The 24,002-nt window shown below is 43.1% G+C and overlaps 1 protein-coding gene across 1 annotated transcript in view; it reads right to left on the reverse strand.

The window, feature by feature from the left end:
• Nucleotides 1-24,002, reverse strand: part of LATS2 (large tumor suppressor kinase 2) — a 134,278-nt gene that overhangs the window by 11,982 nt on the left and 98,294 nt on the right. Inside the window, exons 5-6 of the mRNA XM_078657084.1 lie at nt 22,111-22,693; nt 149-331 (exon numbers count right to left, since the gene is read on the reverse strand). Of these exons, the coding sequence (XP_078513210.1) occupies nt 149-331; nt 22,111-22,693 (766 nt within the window). The remainder of the gene's footprint in view (nt 1-148; nt 332-22,110; nt 22,694-24,002) is intronic.

The following is a 24,002-nucleotide window of genomic DNA, read 5'->3' on the forward strand; positions in this document are numbered from 1 at the left end:
TTCCCTCTGGAAAATACTGATCTGAAGGGCTCAAAAAAGATACATCATTTGCAGCTAGGCCAGTATCAGAATGTGATATAATGATCATCACCCAACATCTGAAGCTTATATATCTTATCAGTGATCATAAAAAACTTAATGAACATACCTTTTCGAAGTAGTACTTCAGGAGCAATGTAGTTAGGCGTTCCCACCAACGAATGGGCCAAACATCGGTGATGCTGTTTAGTAGCTCTTTGCTCTAGGGTCTTCAACCTGTCTCCACATCTGCAGTTAGACGCGTCATCCCTAAAATCGATAGGCTCCATGCTGTCTTGCCTTATGTGGTTCCCTGTTTTCAATATAGAAAATTTAGCAACCATGAAACTCAGTATGGAAATCTGACATATATAAAATGAATTTTATTTCATCCCTTCCATAGGTGAAATACATATCAGAAAGAACAATGGTGCACAGCCCATATGTGTTGTTATTACTGCACTAACTGGGCAAACCTGGTCTCCACAACAGACGAGTAGGAAAGCAATGGAAGGAATTTGCTGGGCACATTTCTGGCTGTAAAAAGAGGTACATATTCATTACTGTGCCTTTCCGTTCTCATTATTACATCATGGTGCACAGGTTTCATAGCAGCTTCCATCTCATTAGTATACTGATTAAACATAAATAACAGAGTGCAGTGCCATTAAAGCAAGTGCATAGTTAATTGAAACCCTTACATAATGTTACCTACTATTACCCTGAAGCTGATTGAGTTTATAGATCCCTGTATGATATGAGGAGGATGAATTGGTATAAAGTACAGCAATATCACACTTGTATAATATTGGAAATATATGGCAGAGGGTGAATAACAAAGGACCATGGTTATAAATTGAAGGAAAAAGCAAACAGTCAAAGAATGAAAGTGAAAGTAAAGCAGACACATTTTGGAATTCTGGTGAATTCGGCTTTCTGCCTAATGAAGGAACCCTATGGGAAAATACTATTAATGAACTAGCATTGGCTAAGTCATTAGATCTTGCTTGCTTTAGCGCATGCACTCATGGTAACATACACAAACATAAGAATTGAAACAGATACGAATCAGGCGAAATTCTGGTTCCAGCCGCCATTATTCAGCTAGATCTGGGATCTGTGCCAGCCTCAGAGGACTGTGCAGTGTCCTGGTGCTGTTTGTCGACACTGCCGCACATTTGTGAGCTCTGTGTTCAGAGTAACAATATGCAGGCGGTGAAGGAGCTCTCTTACTTTTAGTTCCAGCTCGCCCAACATAAAAGCCTCACTTAAAGGGCCATTAGCACTCCCTCTGTTAGAGTTTCATCCTGGCTGGGAGCTAACTGTAGCCTGACACCTCGTTGACAAGGAAATAAAGACACTCAGTGTGTCCCTTCACAAGTGCCTAAGAGATAAACTATGATTTGGGGGAATGTTTTTGACTTTTCCATGCTCTGTGTGTAGAGATATGGACACGCCGTAAGAATGTCCATATGGGTATATCCAGAATGTCTATATGGGTAATTACCTTAGTATCCATTTATATAGCACTATCAAATAAGGTCTTGATTACAAGTTCAGATCTACATTGAGATCCCTGTGTGATAATTAGCACACCATAGCAGTTTTCTGCAGATAAATTTCAGCAGGTCAAAGCTGCTGAAAGCTATTGATGCCTAGATGAAAGGCAAAACATGCAAAATATGGTTCTGTTGAATAATGACTCTGCATGTTGTTGATTAATTTCCAAGTTGAAAACTTATAATATGTATAACCGTACCCAGGAACTACCTCACCATGGGGTAATGGTATTTTTTAGTTGAGCTAAATTCTCCACTCTAGTACTCATGACATATGGGCCTAAGGGTTTATTACTACTGAATGGAACTTTTTTAGCAAGTTTATTATATTGAATAATTGAGAAAGACCTAGCAGGTGGTCAACTTAGGCCTTTCAGTTTGCATACAACCACTACATACCAGGTTCACTGAAGAAGAATGGAAGGTGCACTTGTTGTGAAGTCAGAACAAACAACGTTAATGATTGTTCCAAAGTTGTTTCTTTTTATTCAATAGATCTTTAAAATTGGCACACAGCCAACGCGTTTCGTTCCCGATTCTTTCCCAGAGGGAACTTCGTCAGGGCTCCTATCTGTTCTGGTAGTTAATTACCCATAGAGATGTATATATTTCGAAAATCCAATTCAAAAGGGCATAAGATGAGCCTCAATAATGGTGTATATAGCGAAGCTTCTCTCAACTTCAATTACTAATCATTAGCTCGATAAAGCAAAGAATGATTAACCAATATTCTGATATGAGATGCAGAATTTCTCACAAATTCAAGTAATAGGCAGAACAATTTCTTATGTAGTAAAGTAGCACTGCAAGTAGCATCCACAAAATCTTTATTCATCAGCCAGCTGTAAATTTACGGCAGTTCGGTGTATAGGCTAATAAATGAAAAGCTCTGCATGGTGTGGCAGGATAACCAGCAAAAATAGGGATTGCTGGTTATCCCGTTCATTTTTGTGAAAAATAAAAGAGGGGTCAGGCCCTGGGTGGTGGGGTCCCCAGGGCCCAAAAAAGGAAAAAAGAAGGGGGCCGCACAGCCCCCCTTCTAAAAAAGCAAAAAAGATGCGATCATGCGTCATGCCCCGCCCCCTCCCTTCACCACTCTGCAAACGTGCCCTGTGGTAATCATGGAATGGCATTCAGACCACTGACCATTCAGAAAGGTAGGCCAGCAATTCCCAGGATCCTTTTCTATCTTCTAATGACACAAGCATTTGTCAACTTCTCATTCCCTTGAAGCAAAAGGTCCAATATCAGAACACTCTATATTTAAAATAGTTTATACAAATTGGATCTTGGTGTGGTGCCATTGCTGAGGAATTAATAGATGTAGGCAGAAAAATATTTAGTTTTAACCTTCTTTTCAGTGTTTGTGGGAAATTTGCTACTGAGTCCGAAAAGTCTGGGTTATTTATGATGTGGGAGAGCGATAGGTAAACATTAATAGATGAATAAGTATATTAAAATATAAAAGGTTGGGGGGAATATCTGCTCACATGACTCAATTAAATAAGGAAACCACCTGGATTTTTGTTTAGGAGAATATTCATGATTTGAGATCCAACACTGGAAGAAGACCAGTCTTTTTTTTACCAGAACGTATATGTTCAACGCAAACTAGCAAATTTGGCAAGCAGAATAATGCACAAATGTAAGCTAATGAACATCTCTTTTCACTTACTGTATCTACCCATCATGAAGTCAGAAACAGCACTGACACTGGGAACGTAAGCCAATGGCCATGCTAGCCTGATGTTTCCAAACAAATGCTGCTGGAAATGTTCCTTTCTGCAGGGTCACCCCCAAACATTTTCCCTTACTTCTTCCCTTTTTGCTGAATTAATGTTTTTGGTTTTAGGACTCTGGGCTCTTTACCATTGCTAGCCAGTGCTAAAGTGCATGTGCGCTCTACTTAAAACATAGCAACATTGGCTTATCCACAATTGCAATACATAATTTACTAATAAGCCCCTAGTAAAGTGCACTACATGTGTGCAGGGCAGGTAAATTAAATGCTACTACTGGGCCTGCAGCACTGATTGTGCCTCCCACTTAAGTAGCCCATTAAACATTTTCAGGCCTGCCACAGCAGATCCTGTGTGTGCAATTTTAAACTGCCATGTCGACCTGGTAAGTTAACACTCTTGCCAGGTCCAAACCTTCCTTTTTAGGTCCCGGCTGGCGAAAGCAGTGCTCATGCGCTGCTCTCATCATACGAGGGCTTCTTGGAATCAATACGGATTCCGAAGATCTCAGAGGCGGAGTTGAAGCCCCGTCCATCTTTTTAATTGGGTAGCGCCATCTTCCATGCAAAACGCTTGCTTCTGATTGTAAAGGAGGCTTCTTAGTCCCTCCTTGTCTCCATCGGGATTGGATCTTTTACCGGCGGCAGCACACACACTCCTTCATTAGTCGGTGTGCACTTTTTTCTTCACATTCGGATCCCTGTAAGAGTGACAGCGCCGCCTGTGCTCCTTGCAGTCAGTCTCCTCTCTGGCTGCCGCAGCGGCTCTCCCTCACCCCCTCTCCATCCCTCCTTCATCCTTGTGCTCCAATAATCCCTGCACAGCCGTATTACAGCTCCGAGTTACACCTCCAGCGTGGGAGCCAGTGGCCCAGTTCCGCATCACTCACTCCTTAAACCCTTCTCCTCCTCCTGCCAGGTCCCAGACAATAAATCCAAGTCACCGTGTCCGGATGCTCCATGCACCCACTCTTCCAAGCAGGAAGCGCCTTGCAGCAATTTGAGTCCCAAGGCGGCGTTACGTTATTCATTCGCTGCTAGGAGGAGAAGGCATTTCTCTAGAAGGCGGATGTGGCCCTCCGCTGACAGCAGCAATACCGCCTAGGGCCGGGCTGAAACACTGTCTTAAAGTGCACCCTTTGGGTCCATTGTACAGAGATATAAACATGGCCATGCTCCAGCTGGGTAGATAAAGGTGAGCCCAGACACAGCAGAAGTGGCAAGAGAGGGAAATGGCGTTGTGGCAGCTCATCGGTAAATTCACTGTAGTGAGCCAGGTGTGTAAAAAGCGGCACAATGGCCACCGTGGTATTTACAGCTCGGTGGTAATGGCATCACAGGCAGCACATTGATAAACGTCCTGAACACTCATTGGTGCAAATGTCGGCTTAAAATTATAGTCAGTGAAGACAGGTTGAGGGTAAAGGTACCTTAAAAATAAAGACATTGAAGATGGGTTCAAAGTAAAAGAAGTTATGTAGTAAAGTCGGCGAAGATGGATTTAAGGTAGAGAGCTCAAAGTGTGGCTCGTGGGTAATTGCACATTGACACGCTTCCGCTGCTGGGTCACCCCTCTGCCCCCTGTCACCCCGTGAGATAAGTTGCTGGTGCTCCAGAAAGACTCTGCATACTCATTTTTGGTTGGCTTACAGAAGCCCACGGACTGCTTGTCAGATGGTGCAGAGCCGTTTCGTGATTTTAACCAGTAATATGAAAACTATGAGACAGAAATTGACACCTCTTTGCAGGATGTAACGGGTCTGCCCCTGAGAGCTGTATGGGGCTTTCGGTAGTGTTACCTGCACAGGCGAGAGGTGTTTTGGGCATACACGCAGTCTGGTACCATCCCGGGGAGGAAGTGTGGGGATCTGTTCCATTGTTACCTGCCTGGTGAGCGGTATAAGGACTTCCCGACCATTTTTGGAAGCTGTTCACTATGTCATCGGCTCAGAGAGAGTTATAGGGCTCTGGGTTATATGGAAGCAGCATGGGGCCCTATTCTGAATATTATCTACCCGATGAGCTGCGTAGGGCTTTGGGTTGTAAGTATCCCCTTCAGGGAGCTGTGGGAGTATGGAGCTTACTCTGAATGTGTTAAGGGGCTCTAGGCAGTAAGGTAACTGGGCTAGGACGTATGTAACTGGTCAGTGCAGTAGTATGGAACGTTATACAATATGTATTCGGCCGGGGCAGCTAGGTGGTATCCAAACATTATGTGTCAGCCCGTCAACATTCTTAGAAAGACGAGTTACCAAATCCCCCAGCTTGTCTGCTCCCTGTTTGTCATCATCCAGGCTAACCGGCCGTTTTGCTAGCTCGACTCTCTTCCTTTCTGTCTGCATCCCTGAATATCTGCGTGCCCGTTCGTTTTTCATGCCTGTTTGCTTTCTTTGCCTGCGCATCTTTCTCAATATCTTTGCTTCTGCTTGCCTCCCTGTTTGGCTTTCTTGCCTGACTGGCTGGCAAGCCAAACAGGGAGGTGCTTACTGACCGCTAAACTGTCTCTTCGCCCGGTTATCTGTCTTTTCACTGCTTCCTGCGTGTCTGTGATAGCGCTCTCACCTTGGAAGTACGTTGCTCTAGTACACTTTGGTTACCTGATCAGTAGGTGCCAGCGTGATTAATCATCTGCCTGCTACGCACCGCCTCCGAATCCCTGTTAAGTGTTTCCCACAATACCTCAAAGTGAAAGTGTAAGTGGGCCTTTGAAGTAATTTCACACGCACATCGGGCGTCCCCTTACCCCATCAATTCGTGCAGGTCGAGGACAACACCGCAATGAGCCTAGATTCTCAATGAAGCTTCCTGGACGTGAATAAATTGATTGCCAAAGGCAAAATTGACCACTCCCCTGCCTCTTCTGTAGGTCCGCGTGTGACCAGAGCCAGTTTTCACCACGCACCAAGTCTGTTGCCATCTGAGCAATCCGGGTCAGTATGGACCACTAACTCTCTGCGTCTTCCCCAGAGTGCCATCTGACCATTGGAAGCCAAGTGTCACTGTCCTAGATAGTGTTCAGTTATAAATACTGCCCCCTTGTTTGAGCGTTCATAACAAACACCATTAAAACAAGCATTGAAAATGCAATAGGTCTCGCCTTTGATTAAGTTTAAGCCATTTGCTTTGCTAATGGTATTTTATAGCATAGCAAATGGCTTTAACTTAATGAAAGGCGAGACCTATTGCATTTTTAATGCTTCTTAATGCATATACGTCACCCATTGGGTAGGCCCTGGACAGCCCAATGACAAAGTGCAGTGTATTTAAAAAGTAGGACATGTACTTTTGAGTTTTACATGTACTAGTAGTGAACAACTCTTAAATTCATTTTTCACTACTGCATGGCCTATCTCTGCCATAGAATAACATTGGGATTAACTTATTACATCTTATAAGTGTAATCAGCAATTGGGAAGAGATGTGACCCCCAAGTTTGGTGTCTCTGGAATCACAATTTACAATCCTAACTTATGGTGAAGTTAGATTGTAAATTGTACTTCTGAAAATGTCACTTTTAGAAAGTTGTCATTTTCTTACTTTAGCCATTTAGGGCCAGATGTAGGAAGCGTAATTCTGGTCCGTTACCGACCGGAATTAGGCTTTTCATATGTAGGTGGCTTCATTTCAGATTCGGTAAATTACCAATTCTTAAAAATACCGAATCGGTAAATTACCGAATCTGAAATGTGGGGAGCACTCAAATGAGAGCTTTTCCCATCACAGGATTCGTTATTTACCACCAACTAAAAGTTGGTGGTAAATAATGAATACCTTAAAAAAAGCATTTTTTTTGCTTTTCCAACAGTGCCATGTTGCAGACATACATGCCCTTAGGGCATGTATGTTTGCAACATGTGCACCCACACACATTTGAGGGGTGCAACAGGGTGTCAAAGTGACACCCTGCCACCCTTCAATGTTTCCCCCATTTACCGAATCGGTATTTACCAATTTGGTAATTGACATTTATTCCTATGGGCCACCGATTCGGTGATTACCGAAACTTAACGATTCGGTAATTATTTAAGAAAAATTACCTATATCCCATTTGCCTGTTCCTAAATACCGAATTGGTATGATTCGGTATTTAAGAATCGGTAATCTGGGATTATCTACATCGAGCCCTTAGTGCTTTCAGCCTGTCTCTGAATACACACCTGGCGTGGGTGACAGTTGAGCTTTGTACATTCCCTCCAGACCACCACACACAAAGGGAGCTTAGGTACGACTAATGGACCATCCACATCTTGATGGGCCATCCTGGGAAGGATGGGAAGAGCTGACACTTATACCTGAATAGGCTGTGTCCCTTACCCACACAAAGGGCTACATCCTCCCTTGTTGTGGGCCGGAAGGGCAGGGACTCAGTGCACTCCAAAGACCTCTCTTTAAAGTCTCCCCTACTTCAAAGGCACAACTGGGTATAAGTACTGGACCCCTGTCACCACCAACTCAGTACACTTATGGACCCGTGGATACTCTGCCATGAACAAGGACTGCTGTGCTGATGAAAGCACTACCACTCAGCTGAACTACTACTTTGAAGAAGCTGCTGCCTTGCTGTGCTGACCTGCTGCCTGCTGCTCTCTTGCCTGGGGACGAAGAACTGGACCTGGAACTGAGGTTCTGTGACCTCACTTATTAAATTTAATAAAGATGTCTTTTCATATTTTCAGCTTCTGTGCCAAGTTCTTTTTTATTAGTAAGTATTCCCTGAGAATGAAGATTACAGTTCTTCAAATGGCGCCCAACGTTGGGCTTCATCAGAGAAGTGACTTTCTGTGGGAGTGATCTGGTCAGAGGACTGAAATCTACTGAGAAGGACAGAACAGGATTCTTCTAAGGAGGTACTCTGTGCACAGGGATTCTGGAGATTCTTTGATTCTGCAGCCCAGTATATTTCTGATGTTCCTGATTTTGATCCTCCACATGATGTCACTCCTGACTGAGAACCTTTTTGGCGTGAGTATTCTAAAAAAGACCGTTAGGTCATGTAGAACTTGACAGTTAGAATTTGGATAACCTTTTGATTAGTAAAAATAAGAAGTACAAGTGGGTCGCTCCCACGACTTTGTTTGGTTTCTTGGTTTTGATTTGGTTATTGCAATTACCAAAGCCGAGGGGTTTGGTTTCTTGGTTTTTGATTTGCGAGTGTATTGTTAGAGATAACCCCTTGAAGTTTGAAGCTAGATTAGTGAGCTATAAGATGCCTAATCCTAGCAAATTTGGGACTGTAGCTTTGGAACTTTGGAATTTGTGTTGGCCAACTTTGAATTTGTATAGGTTTGGATATGCGAATTGCAATTTGTGTAGGCAGGCAATGAGGAGATATTTCTCCATTTGGTTTAGTTGAACGGTGCACGTACGAAAAGTACCTTAAGCACCACTTTGATTATAATACTTGCGTATTCCGCAATATTTTTTGGCATGCCTGTTCTCAAGCTCACATGGAAAAATGTGTTGCTTTTTTGGAAGGTACCATAGTGTGTTGTGAAGTAAATTAGCCCCCCCCCCCCCACCCCCCTCCCCCCCCCCCCCCAAGCGGGAAATATCTAAATAGGTTTAGATTTACAAACATATTTCTTCCTTGGTGATTTTGTATCCCCAGGGAATTAAAATATGGACATAATACATACAAGGATCCTTTGTTCTGTGCAATTTTATGAATGAAGTTATGCAGAGCGATTTTTGGTGTTCTGCTAGCCAAAGCTAGTGAATTGTGTGTATTTTCGCTTCTTGGATGTACATCAGTCTGTTGGGCTGTTTTTGCAGTCTTTTGGAACACTATTGAGAAGCGTTTCTTGTAAATATGACTTACAACTAGTATTTGCAAATGGTTTGGTTTAAGTACAGTCTGTGGGCTGTCCTTCATTCATTCATTCATTCATTCAAAGTTTTATATAGCGCGAACAAGATCCTTACAGATATCAGAGCGCTTCACAGAGACAGGGGTAAGGGCAGCAGGAATGAACAAGATAATGGGAGCAGTATAGTAATCACTAACATAATGTACAGAAACATATCAATATACAATCAGGTAAACAAGTAATATAAGACGGCACAAGTCATTGATCCCACTACAGAAGGGTTCAGGTAAAACCTTGGATGTGTGGATGGCTTATACCAATTTCTTAGGATAGAGAAAGCACTGGGTGGGGGCATCGGGAGGGTGATTCAATAAACCAAAGTGTATCATATATTGGTCGGTAGTAAGAGAGTAGCGTAGTAGTGTCACCATCAAGTAGGAGTATAGTGCCAAAGAACAAGGTGATCAGTGATACAAAGCGATGCAGAGTCTCAGATCCAGTATCTATAAAGTTCAGGAGATCTTGGCCAGAAGGATTGTTTTCACCTCTTTCTTGAAGAGTACAGTGGGGGAGATAAGCCTGGTTTCCGGAGGGAGCGCATTCCAGATCCTGGGTGCCATTCCTGAGAAGGAGCGCTTGTATGTTTTTTTTTTCCGGAATCTACGAGGTTTCAGGAGTAGATTTTTTGTACTTCTATTGGATCTCGACCCTCCTGATATAGACAACTTTTGAGCGAGGTAGTTGGGTGCATTGTGGTGCACGGCCGAGTGTGTCATAACTGCAATTTTTAGCTGTATTCTGGCTTCAAAAGGCAGCCATTTTAGAGATTTTAAGTCTGGGGATATATGCGAATGTTTTCTTGAGCCAGTAATGAGTCTCGCGGCAGCGTTCAGGGAGGCTCTTAGGGGTGCTGTTGTGGATAGCGGGAGTCCGCTGAGGGCCACAATTCCGTAGTCCATGCGAGGGATGACTAAAGCTTGTACAGCAGTTTGGAAGTCTTTGGCAGGGAGGAAGGGTTTAAGTTTCCTCAGTGTGTTGATTTGGAAATTAGCTCCTTTTGTGGCTTTGCTAACGTGCTGTTGCATGTTGAGCTTGGCGTCGACTGTGATGTCTAGGGATTTCGCCGAGTCCACGATGGTAGGTTGGACATTGAGTGCTGTTAGGTTATTGAGCCAGGTTTGGGTGGTGGAAATTTTTGCCGGGGGTGAGATGAGTAGGAACTCAGTTTTCAGCGCATTTAGTTTGAGGTGATTATCGGCCAACCAAGATTGAGTGTTACTAAGTGTGGAATTCAGAAGTTTGATATCTTCCGGGGATTGTAGCTTTAGGTAAAGTTGTGTGTCATCGGCGTACATATGGAATTGAACATTGGATGCTTGGAGCAAGGTGGCGAGCGGTTCCATGACGAGGTTGAACAGTGTGGGGGAGAGGGAGGATCCTTGTGGAACACCTAGATCTGCAGGCACCGGTGTAGATAGCACATTGTCGATCTTGAACTTCTGAGACCGGTTATGAAGGAAGGAAGAAAACCATTTGAGAACAGTTCCCGATAGACCCATTCTAGTGCTTAGCAGCTCCAGTAAGTTCTCATGTTTGACCGTGTCAAATGCTGAAGAGAGGTCAAGAAGGATGAGGAGGCAGGACTCATTGCGATCAAGGATTTGGAGGGCGTCATCAATTATGTGTGTCATAGCTGTTTCCGTGCTATGTTTCGCTCGGAAGCCTGATTGGTGAGGGTTGAGGAGGTCAAATTGGTCAATGTGTTTTGTTAGTTGGAGTTGGACACATTTCTCCAGCAGTTTGGCCAGGGTGGGGATATTGGTGATAGGCCGGTAATTGTTCAGGTCAGACGGGTCAGCTGTGGGTTTCTTGAGTATAGGTGTGACTTGCCCCACCTTGAGGGAGTCTGGAATGAGACCTTGTTGAAGGGAGCTGTTGATGATTTTGGTCCATAGAGGGAGGAGCAAGGGGATGAAGTCTTTTACTGCATTAGCAGGTAGGGGGTCTGTGTGGTGATTAGAGGGCTTCAAGGTGCAGAGCAGTTTGTGTATTGCTTCTTCCGAGTAGGTGTCGAAGTACAGCCAGGATGCCTTGTTTTTAGGTTGAATGTTAGACATTCTGGTGTGGCTGGGGAATCGGCTTACATCCATGATGAGGTCATTTCTTATGTTGTCGGTCTTTAGCTTAAAGAAAGCAGAGAAGGCTTCACAGTGTGGGGTGTCGCTTGTTGCGCTGTTTGATTGTAAGGGTTGTGTCTTTGTTTGAGTCTTGATTAGTTCGAACAGTTTTCTTGGCCTGTTTTTTGCTTGGTCCAGCTGGCGGCTAAAGAAGTCCGACTTTGTGCGCTTTATTTTCCTAAAGTAGGCATTTCTCTTGTTCTTAAGCGTTTTTAGATGCAGTGATGAGGGGTCAGATCTCCAGGTACGCTCTGCCATTCGCATAGTACGCCTGTCGTCATTGAGTCTGCCGTCATACCAGGGGTTAGAAATTTTGGTGGAGACTCTCTTCAGTTGCAATGGGGCGACTTCATTGACTATTGAATTCATAGAGTCAAGGTAGTGGTCGGTCAGTGATTGAACATCCGAGGCACCTGAAGGGGGAAGGAGGAGACTGCCGATGTGGGGAGGCAGGGTAGTGGGGTTAAGATTCTTCATGTCCCTTTTCCAGGTTTTGGATTTGGTGGGTTGAGCCGGGTTAGGTTTAACTTTTTCGTTGATAAAGAAGGTGATAATGTGGTGATCTGACCAGTCGCAGGGTTGGATCGCCTCCAGTTGGGTAGAGTCCTCTTTGGCGATGATGAGATCGAGTATCGAGCCTTTGTCGTGTGTTGGTCTATCGCATATTTGGGTGAGGTCAAGCGCATTAAGGAAAGTTTTGAGACTATTCACCGCTGTGTCTTTCTGATCATTCCAGTGGAGATTAAAGTCACCCAGGTAGACTTGGGTGATCTGCCGACCGGCATTGGATGTGATCGTGTCCATGAGTTGTTGGGTGAATATGAGGTTGTCACCAGGCGGGTGATAGATGAGATGTAAAGCACAAACTTGTTTGCCCTCGCTGGTGATATCGAGGCAGAGGAGTTCACAGGAAGTAAGGGAGGGGGAGGGGGAGGTGGCTTTAGTAACGGAGAGGTTGCTCCTAAAAATGCATGCAATTCCCCCGCCCATCTTGCCAGGCCTGTCCAGTCTAATGATGTGATAATTGGGGGGGACTAATATGTCCATTATCGGGGTAGAGGCTTCAGTAAGCCACGTTTCAGTCAGAATGGCTAGGTCCAGATCCATTGCTGAGACGAGATCAGCGATGTCGGAGGAATGTCTCTGGGCCGATCTGCAATTGAGTAGGATGCATTTGAGTTTGGGAGTGAGAAGGGTGGTCGAGCCTTCTAGAGAGAGGGGGACTTTTCTGAGGTTGTTAGGGATGGAACCTCTGTTGCTATGGGTGGGGAGCCTCAGAGGGTTTGAGAGAATTGTGGGTATGGGGATGTGTGTGTTGGATATGTGTTTTACCGGACCTGGGCCATAAGAGCGTAGGAGAGAGCATAGGTCGCGGTCAGACAGTGAGTTGAGGACACGGCGGGGGCGGTGGGAGTTATTGCGAATGGGGATAGTCGGCCATCGCGGGGGTCGTTGGAGGCGAGGGTATGTAGGGAGGGTGCGTCGTTTGTAGGGTAGTGGGATGGTGGGAGGTAGACTGGGCTGTGAGAAGAGAAGGTCTTTGATTGCGTGGAGATCTTTTTTGACTTGTAGGAGATCCTCTTTGACTTGTTGGAGGGTGGATAAAGTCAGGTCAAGAGGAGGATTGGAGATGGCGTTGGTGGTGAGAGTCATTGGTGAATGGTTGAGTAGTGAGCTAGAAAGCGGGCAGCGTATCGAGGGGGGGGATATGCTAGCGTTGTTGGAAGGTTCTACTGTGATAATGAGTGGGATGGCATTCGAAGTGTGGGCGGGTTTGTGGGCGAGGGGTGTGGGTGAAGTAGGGGGAGGGTGGGAGGCATAGGTAGTGTCGTCAGTGGGAGACGGTGCCGGTGAGTTGAAGAGTGAGTGAAGGCTGAAGACAGTGGGGGTGGCAGGAAGGTAGTGGGGGCTGAGAATGGGAGGGGAGAGAGGGGGGATGCTAAGGTAAGAGAGGCGGTATGTTCTGTGGGACTGGTTGGGAGGGTGGGGGTGTCGTGAGTGAGAGTGGAGAGGGAGCTGGGGAGGGAGATGGATCTGCCGTGGGGGGAGGGAAGGGGGGGGGAGATAAACTCCGGACGGTGGTGTGTTCAGAAGCGTTCATGGGGGGTGTAGCGTGGGGGGAAGTGGGCGTGGGGGTATCGAGGATGTGGGTGTATCGAGGATGTATGGGGGTGTACTCACGTGGGGACTGAGAGTGGGGGCGAACAAAGGGTGGGATTTGTCATTGTGCGTGCTGTTCTGGTGCTGATCTAGGTAGGAGGTGTTGTGGGTGGGGCTTGTTATGTCAGGGGAGAGAGGGATGGGGGTATGAGTGGGGGTCAAAGGGGTATTGTTAGAGGGGCGGCTAGTGTATGAGGGGGAGAGATTGGTGACTGCGCTTGGGGAGTGTGGGGCGGTAACAGCAGGTGGGCGATTGACTAGGGTGCTGGGGGTAGAGGTGAGGTGCGTGTGGATCCGACGCTGAGCTATGTTAGAAGTGTTGTGGGTGGGGGCTGCGACGTCAGGGGTGATAGTGCTGGTGGAGTTCTGGGTGGAGGTCCGCAGCTTGGAAAGGTGCTCTTTGAACTTGGGGAACAGGTTGTCTAGTAGTTCCAGGTTCTTGTCCGTGGATTGAATTAGGACAATCCCGTTATTGTAGATAGTAATGGTGGTTCTGCCAGGTAAGAGTTGGGAAGGTGTGATAGAGAGAGTTATGCCATGAGCTGTTTTCCTGGTGGTGGAGACGGTGAGTAGGGTTAGAAACGCTTTTCTCCATTGGGCTGTGCGTGAGGTGTGGAAGATGATATCAATGTTCAGGGCTCCATTGCCCGGTGAGAAGTAGGTGTCGGCAAAGGGTGTTTCAGGGTGCGACCTCAAGAAACTATGTTTAAAGCGTTTAGCGGCTTTTTTGGTGAGAGTGGAAGGGTAGTTGATTCTATATGTGTGCTTACCGATGAGATCCATGTTAGGATGGCTGTAACGTTGGGTGTGGGAGAAAAGACGACAATAAAACTGTCAGCCGTTGGTTACAGGGCACAGGAGTGATACTAGTGAGTGGCCAAAAGTAGCCAAAAGTATGAGAGGTAGCAGTCGATGCAATCCAGGAACAAACAGTGCGTAGGTGCAGCTTACACAATGTACAATATATGAGAGGTAGCAATCAGCTTACACCATGTACAATATATGAGAGGTAGCAACCAGTTAGGTGGAGCCAAATTGACACATCATACTGTAAGAGGTAGCAGCGGTGTAATCCAGGTGTAGAAAGTGGCTGGGTGCAGCTTACATGACTAAACGAAGTAAATGAGGTAGTAATCAGTGCATCATAGTGGTAAAATGAGATGGAAGTAGTTTACAATAATGAACCAAATAATTGAGGTAGCGATCAGTGAATGATAGGGATAAAAGTGAGATAGGAGCAGCTTACCACATATACAGTATACAAATAGGACTAAACTACTAATGAATTACTAGATCCAATATAGGTGCAAACAAATTACTGCAATGACAAGTATGGCACTAGTGAGCAGCCGGTAGAATATGAGGTAGCAGTCAGTGCACTGTCGGTGAGGAAAAGTGAAAATGGGTGTAGGTTACATAAGGTGTAGAATACCAATAGTAATATAATACTGCAGTAAAAGGCAGACACTTAAGCACATCAAGAACACCAGGTTACATAAAGTGCAAAATACCAATAGTAATATAATACTGCAATAAGAGGCAGACACTTAAGCACACAAAGATTTAAATACAGAGCTATGTAGAGTCTGTGGTACCGATAGTAAATAAAAGTCAGAAAGACTAGTCCATGATGGCCGCCAAAGAGAGAAAGAGTAGTCTAAAAATGGCCGCCAAGTAGGGAGGATAGAATCATTAGTCCTCTTTTAGTTGTTGCTGTTTTCATAGCAGGGAAGAGCAGTTTCAGATTCTATTCCGGCTGGCTCAGGATCTTGCATACCATGGGGAGTCTTATCTCAGTTTTTTGTTATCTCAAGTGGAGCTGCTGAGGGGCCTCGTGGGTTCAGGCGGTACAGGAGGGGTCCTTGGTTTCTGTCCTGAGTATTGAGTTATGGGTTAAATGTGTGTTTAAATGTCTATGTGGTTTTCCCATTAGTGAAACTTCTGTAAGTAAATTGCGATGGCGCTATTTATGAAATGCATGGCTAAAAGCTCGCTGTATTGTGTATCCTGAGTGTTTCACCCCTTTCTGTTTATGTCTGAAATGAGCTCAAATGTGTGTTTGTGGTTTTTTATGTTTTCAGTCTATTAAGCAAAATTTCTAAATGCTTAAAAAAAAAAATCACATTCACATTCACTAGGAATAAAAAGGCCCCCAAAAATGAATGGTGTGTTTTTGTAGAAAAACCAACTTATATCATTTCTTCATTATTTTGTATTACAGGAAGACATTTCAATTAAGGGTTTCCTCTCTTTAAGTATACGCATATTCTTGGCTCTGTTGCTAAATAAAAATTGCCCTTTTTAGAAAGAAAAATGTAGCGCCAAATTTTGTCATGTTTCAAGTTAGGCTTCTGTGCTTAGGCTTATAAATGAATGCGTCTAAAATGATAGGCAAGGGTTGCAGCTTGCTTTTATATGTGAAATTAGCAAAAATGATTGGGTATATTAAAAATAATTATTAATTGTGAAAAATAATTATTAAAAATAAGTGCTACAAAATTCGTTTTTTACTATTCATGGAGCTTAATGCTCATACTGTGACCTCCTAGCATTATAATTTGATTTGAGTTGTGTTGCACTGCATAATGAGGACATTAGCATATGACATCTTACCTAGCGCAGGCGTAAAAAACTCATTTTTCTAGGGATTTACACGAGATATGTCTAATGTCTAATATCTGTAATGTGTAAAGAACATTCTGAGGATGATTAATATGTATCACAAGTATAGGATATTTATTTTTAAGTGCCCCAAACATCAAAGTCGAATTTTGGTAAAATAGACCATTTAAAACAGCATTCTTGCCATTTATGATAGCTTTAAAGTGCTTTAGGCTTCAGTAAATGCATACATTTAGGTGTAATACAAATTTGCAGACTGTCCCCGTTTGGGGTTTGCTTTTAAATGGCCCAGTGAGATTCATTTAATGTTGCTGAAATGAGTATCATTGCATAGGGTAATAGCAAACATCTGTTCTAAAGATGGTATGTTATGTTATTATGTTTTGCGAATTAGTCACAGTAACTGTTTTAATAATCTAAGTATAGAAATAAATTGTAGCCCCTAACAGGAGTAATATATATATCATGTGTTTTAAATAGGGTTGGTTATTGCAGGTTAGAAAGAGTTGGGAAGGTTTTTTGTCTTTTTTCAGCCTTAAGAGTGAGGAAGAGATAGAGGGCTGAGGAGCCCGCAAGGCAGATTTTGACCTTAATGTCAGTAAGGTGGGAGTTAGGAGTAAGTGTAAACAGATGGAGAAATGATTGCTTGGAAAAGCAGGGCCTCAAAGGGTGTTGGCGCACGGGACACGCAGAGTGTCAGTGAAAGAATTTTACTGTTGGAAAGTTAAAAGGGCTTCATGTTGCAAGCTGACTGACAAGATGGTAACAGTTAAGTAATGGAATTTTTTTTGTGTCTGTTAATGTGTATCATGTTTTGTCTTCTGATTAAAAGTTATAATTGATGTCTGTTTGTTATGAGAAATGTCTCTCTTTTGTGTGTTGTGTATTTTTTCTTTTTGCTTCTGCTCACAGATCATTCATGGATTGTTCTGGGTGATTTTAAGGCTGACAAGACACGTGAGTTTGGTTGGTTGAAAAGAGATGGGTTTTTGCGTAATTTCTTTGAAAAGAAATGTTTGTGCATTTTACATATTCTTGCATTTTATCCTTTTATGAATTGTTCCTGCTGGTCCTCTGTGTCACAAGTGACACACAGTAAGTTGCATTTGACAGCCAAATCTCCACTACCTGGTCATTTGCTGTCAAAAGGAGGGTGAGGATTTTAAACCTGACAAATTAAGCAGGCCCGAATATTGTTAGTACATGACCTGGTGTTGTGCGTCACCACTCATTTATATATGCTATTGTTTTGTCTATGCTTTTTGTGCTTGAAATACAGTGAGTATATCTGATGGCTTGACATGTCCGTTTTGTGCGTTTTTTTGTGTGCATGTTTTTGTTTTATGTTGCTGCTTATAATACTATTACAAGTTTACCTGTGTTATGAAGGGATATACATGACGATGTGTATCCTGCAAACAGTTGGGTAGATTTGCTTTGACACTAAATTTCACAGAAAAACAGACAACACTTCATCAGTGTATGTCAAATTTGGCTTTAATGGTATTTGAAGGAAAATAAAAAAGAGATATACAGAACCAAAGTGTGTCACATGCTGTTAGTCACGTACTGCCCCTCCCCTTAAGGAACAGGCAGCCCTAAAATTATGTATCCTGAATTGGACGTAAGGATAAATTATAGATCTGTGACTTTTGTGCATGGTGACCTAATTTTTATATTACATTAGTCCGTTTTGTTCTGCTTCCTAAGTAGTGTATGGCCTTGTACCATAAAGGAAACAAGGCTTAATTTTTTCCCCTGATTGATGTTGCATCGTGCCTAGTAATTGGGGATTTTAGCTGTGTCCTAGTCCCATTTCCCCTTTTCCATATTCCTTTCACCAGTTAGCCTTCTTTTATTGTTATTATTGTATTATGTTCACACTTCCAGATTGCAGTAATGTACTAGGAACCCCTATATTATGTATAATTCCCTTTTGTATGACTAGACTGTTTTTTTAAAGAATTTTCTTTAGGCCTAACTCGATGTTTTCCAGTCTAACCGTCATGGTAGTGATGGACTGGTTAACTGACTCAATGCTATTATAAGACAAGTTTCCACATTTTGATTATTAGCCTGTGTATTGCGTAGTGCACTTGGAGCACAGTTATTAAAAGGGAAGTATCTACATGTCCCTGATAATCTATATTATGCAATTTTTCTTTTGAGATGTTCTAGATAAGAAATTTAGGAATACCTAGACTTAATCATGTCGCTATCTACCCTTAGATGGTGGAGGATATGCTCTCACACGGAAACCCAATTGAAGAGCCTAGAGGCACTGTTTTGCCTACTGCCTTTGTCTTTGTATTGCCTTTGAGAAATGACAGTGTATTCTAGACCAGAATTGTCCCATGGAATATGGCCACTCCTTTGAAGATTGCAGGCCACCTGCTTGCAGTCCCCTTGTTATACAATGAACTGTTTAAAGCATCGCACTTGCTCCATCAGACGGCATTGGACATCACAGAACAATAATTTCAGTGCAAAGAGCGAAAGAGAAGGATTCTTGTTGTTTGAGGCTTCAGTTTTCCACCCACCTGTCATGTGCTGGCAACCTCTGACAGTGTGCAGTCCCTTGAGCCCCTTGGCCTGAGTTTTGGTCACACAACCCCTTTTCCTTTGCTCCAACGGAAGTGCAGTGCTCCGGAGGATCCAAGATTGGATAAAGGCACTACATTCTGGTGCCCATGAAAGAGCAGCCTGAGCGTTCTCTGACACTGAGTAATAAGTGTTGGAGCCTGAGAATGTAGACCCGGATCTGCATAAGATGATCTGTGCCCTTGATCAATGAAGAGTACACTATCTGTAGTGCCTGCCGCAGAGAAGAGATATTGGTGCACTGCCTTGAGACATTGAGACTGTCAAATAAGCTGCGAGTGTTTGCCAGGAGGGCCCTCCAACGGATACTGAGAAGGACCATTTTCATGAAAGGCCTGAACGAAGAGGCCCATGCAACAACAAAAGAAGATTTGATGGACAATAGAAGCCTGCCAGAGAGGCTTTTGAACGGACTCTGGGCATAGTTGGTTTCACAAGTGGTTTCCGTACGATTGCATATAATGGGTGTTAAGAGACTGATTTTTGCTGTTTTGCTGGAATTGTTTTAAAGTAGTATTCTGTTTAGTAAAAGCAGAATAAAGCCCATTCCCTGTGGAAGAGTATCCCTTTTCACCTCAGAGCATTGATGAGGATCACCACTGTTTCACCTGAACATATAATAAGTTACTGAAATGCATAGGAGCCATAAAAAATTGTTACTAGATAATTTTAGGATTTGCTTTCTGCTTAGAGTTATGAAAAATTATAATTTTGTTTGTAATAGTGGTCATTACTTTCTCCTGTTGTCCATATGTTCTTAATAAAATGTTTTCTAGTATTTTTAAGCATGACGTTGTCTTTTGTGGGTTGGATCATTTTCACTACCCAATTGACTTCTGCACCCACCTCCCAACCTATGTCTTTTCCTACTACTACTTCTTTGCATTCTTTTCATATCTTACCTGAACACGAGCAGATTAGAAGATTGGAATTTGTGAATAATTCCTTTGTACAGTTTCAGCATCAATACCAGTTAGTAATGAACACCACTAATTGTTGGGTGTGTGGTCTTATGCCACAAACTACAGATAGAGGTATTCCCTATTTGGTTCTGCCATTTAGTTACAACGGGTCTGTATGGGCATATCAGACGATGTTTATTTATGCCAACGAAGTCTATCCCTTGTGTTCCATGTAAATAACTTGAGTAATAGTGCCTTAGTGAAGGGAATAACGGATAATATTGATCGATTCAGACACAGACTGAGTGATTGCCTATGTAAGGGCAAAAGGAGGGTCTGAGGTTCTGTGAATTCTGAACCCATGGGTTCTATTTTGTGTATGGCAGCCATTTTGTGGTTGCCCTCACAGAGGCCATGATTGTGGCTGAAACTAGTCTTTTAAGGACATGTAGACCTTAGCTTGAGTTCATGCTGACTCCTGTTTGACCTGAGTGAACTGACCCTGTTGCCTGAAGCTGACCTTGTTAAACCAGTTCCTGCCCTTTAGCTGATCAAGATTGAGGATCAAAGCACAGGACATTGTAGAGTTTGGTATGCACACACACACCCCTTATACTGCTTCTTATCTGTTTTCTGTTCCTTCTTTTATGGTCTGTTTATGATATGGGTTGTGGGCCTTTTATTATGGGTTTGTCCCGGCTTGTGTAAGAAGGAATGTTAGGTATTTTGCATGCTTGCAAAAGCTAGGACTGCCCCTTACTTGTATGCTGAAGTTTGCATATAAAAGGCCTCTGTTTTCTGTATTCCTCATACTGCCTCATTCAGTTGCTATGGCTTCTGTGTGACGTGGCCTCACTTATTAAATTTAATAAAGATGTCTTTTCATATTTTCAGCTTCTGTGCCAAGTTCTTTTTTATTAGTAAGTATTCCCTGAGAATGAAGATTACAGTTCTTCAGAACCCATTTTGAACCCAGGACCCCAGAGTGACTCAAAGGGCTAGTCTGCTGTCCTCCTGGTCTGAGCCTCAGGGACATAGCAGACTCCCCAAAGCGCCTGGACCCATCTCAGTGAGCTCCTGATATCCAAGAGGCGCCTCTCAACTCCTGGGTCCTTGGAAGTGTTTTGGCTCCTGAAATCAAGCTTTTGGGCTCTCCGTGAATGAGTACAGGGTCGTTCACGCCAGAACTGCGCCACTTCAACAAAGGATCAGCATGAGTGGGCGCAAGTTCATCCCTTTGCACAGCAAGCGTCGCCATTCGTGACTGTGAGGCTCCATCCCGTCCATCTGCAATGTCCGGTGGCTCTTTGAGGCCCACGAACCACCGCCACTAACACTGTCCTTGCTCCTGGTGAACTTCTTCCCAGTGAATGGGACTCTTTGCACAATTCTTGAGATGGTAAAGCTTCAGCGGGACTTATCTGGGACTGTATCCAACCAGCTCTCCATCACGGTCTGCCTGATCTTTTGGATTTGGCCCGGTCTAGCTCAACCTGATAGCCCAGGTTGGCGCTTTTTGCGTTAGACAATACATTACAGCTTAATCTTTAAAAATTCATGAACCCGGTTATATTTATTGGACTTTTGTTGTTTTCTTCTTGCTTTGTTCATTAAAGTAAGCTCTATTTTTCTGATGGGGTCTGGTATCTATTTGGGTGGTGTTTTCACTGATTTACTCTTTGAAGTGTTGCACAAATACTTTACACATCGCTTCTTCAGTTAAGTCTGACTGCTCTGTGTCAAGCTACCAGAGGATTAGCACAGGTTAATTTAGGGTGTGCTTGTGACTTACCCTGACTACGATTGTGGTTCCTGCTTAAACAGGGTGCATACCTATGCCAACCTAAACCCAATTTCTAATAAATGTCATCAAACAAAACCACAACCCTACCATGTTCATTCAGTAGCCAGCTTCCTTTTATCCAGTATAAATTTACCAAATCCACTCCTCCTAGGTTTTGTCAAAGGTCAGCAGGAGAGGGCTGGGGAGAGTGACTCTCTGGAAAAGGTGGGCAATTCAGGTAGGGTGAGGGGATTGGTTTATTATGTGAAGATTGTTTTGTATTTTTTCAAGAACACTTTTCAGAAAGAAAATGCTGTTTTGAAAAGATCGAGGTGGTGATCTATGCTTGAATATTAGAGAGGTATTTAATAACATTTTAATGCTCCATTTAAAGGTAACCTATCAGTAATGTGAGGTCTTCCATTAACAGGACAGAAAGCTTGTGAGGGTGAAATAAGTCTGCTCTTACTGAAAGGACTGGCACTGCTAAAATCAACCAAAATATATCAAATAATGGTGAATTATGACTGTTACATAGCTTATAGTAAACCTGCGTATGAACAGAAAAGTGGCAGAATAGAAACTCAGCGTTTAATTCTTATTTGAATAAAATGCCAATAGATAGCAGAAATTTGGAACCATTCACATTGCAGTAATGGCATTACAGAACATTCAGAAGATTCAAAAACCAAGTCAAAAAGGTTGTTAAGTTGTATGTCTCTACATGCACATAACAGCCATACCTTTTTGATAATATTTTGAATTGTGAGTCCACCGGAATCCAGTGCAGAGGCCGAAGTCAGTGAGTTTTATATGCCCATCATGGTCGATAAGGATATTGTCAGGCTTGATGTCTCTGTGGATAAATCCCATCTTGTGCACGCTCTCTATGGCCAACGTAAGTTCTGCAATGTAAAACCTAGCGAGAGACTCTTGGAAGATTTCCATTCTCATCAGCAGGCTCATCATGTCTCCACCAGGTATGTAGTCCATCACAAAGTACAAGTTCTCCTTGTCTTGGAAAGAATAGTAAAGTTTCACCACCCACTCATTGTCTGCCTCCGCCAGGATGTCTCTTTCCGCTTTCACATGAGCCACCTGGTTACGGTTCAAGACATCTTTCTTCCTCAGAGTTTTCATTGCGTAGAGGGCATGTGTGTCCACTTTGCAAGCCAAGCACACTTCACCAAAAGCTCCAATTCCCAATGTTTTGATCTTAACAAACATAGATTTATCCATTTTAGCTCTCTTTAGTCTATTGTAGTTGGACTCTTTTTGGTAAAGAATTTTCCTCATTTGTTTCTGCTCTGCTTCACAAAGGCGTGCCTTTTAAGGAAAGAAAGAAGATATAAGTTACATAGCAGATCACAATACTAAAAAGGATTTATGCAATAAAGAATTTATTTAGGGTGAATCATTGATGCTCTAACAGTGTATGACAGGAAAAAGGGTATAGGTAAGGACAAGTGGAAATCAAACGAAAAAAGATTAAATGGCCACTAAATAGAAGGAGTTTTTGATTTAACGAAAAGCAACCGGGAACATCTATTGTGGGTGGAAGATGGGGCTTCGGGAGGACAGTGTTGAGCTGCACACCTTCCTCCTCTCTGACCTGGTCTGGGTAGTGACTTTCAAACTGTCCCTACACAGGAGTGTAAGCAATTATCAGCCACTTAGATCGAAGACAACATCTATAAACCATTGACAGTGGCTTAAGTGAAAATAGAATATCTCAATTTTTAAATAATAGTCCCTCATTTGCTTTGTACTGAAATGTGATCAAATAAATTACAAAATTAAACCACAGAATAAATCGGAGCTTTAAAGGAATTGGTGATCATATTACACATTTTAGGATTACTGAAAATGTAATCCTTTAGAAACCACTCTCGATGAACACGCCCCATTACTTACACCAAACACACACAAGCACAACCACCCTTCCTCATAATATCAAACTTCTGTTAACACAGTAGTGTAATACATCCAGACATTGACCATGAACAAACCTGATTCAGTTTCAGTTTTTTATTTACAGTCTCGGCTATAGGCCTTTCATTAGTGAGAAGTTAAAAAGTACTACTTGTTGCAAAGCAATTCAAGGAACTGAGTATTCATGAGCACTGGTGCACCTTTAACCAACGAGTTAATCAGACAGACAGGCGAAGTATTTAAATAGTATTTTCAATCCCTGAACAGCATTCGGCTTTGCAGCCCTTACTTAATACTGCCGAAAGACTCCAAATCACTGTTGCTATCCAAATGAAGAAAGACATTTATGAGACAAGGAGCAGGTGGTTGTAGCTGGTTACGTGCCAATTCATAATCCTGAGATGCATTTATTTTGGTTGTGTGCCTTCATCTCCTAAGCCTAATGTTAGAGAAGGGAAACAACCTTTACAACGCAACTTTTACAACGCACTACCATTACAACAAAACTTTTACAATGCAACATCCATTACAACACATGCAATTACAACGCAACCATTACAACGCATGACACTACAATGCACACCACTACAACGCATGTCATTACAACGCATACCATTACAACGCATAACATTACCATCCAATACTTACCCTACTGTTGCACCCCCTGGAGTTAGAATAGTAATTTTTACCCCTACACTATTCA

This window comes from Lissotriton helveticus, chromosome 8, assembly GCF_964261635.1.
Source record: "Lissotriton helveticus chromosome 8, aLisHel1.1, whole genome shotgun sequence".
Taxonomy (NCBI): domain Eukaryota; kingdom Metazoa; phylum Chordata; class Amphibia; order Caudata; family Salamandridae; genus Lissotriton; species Lissotriton helveticus.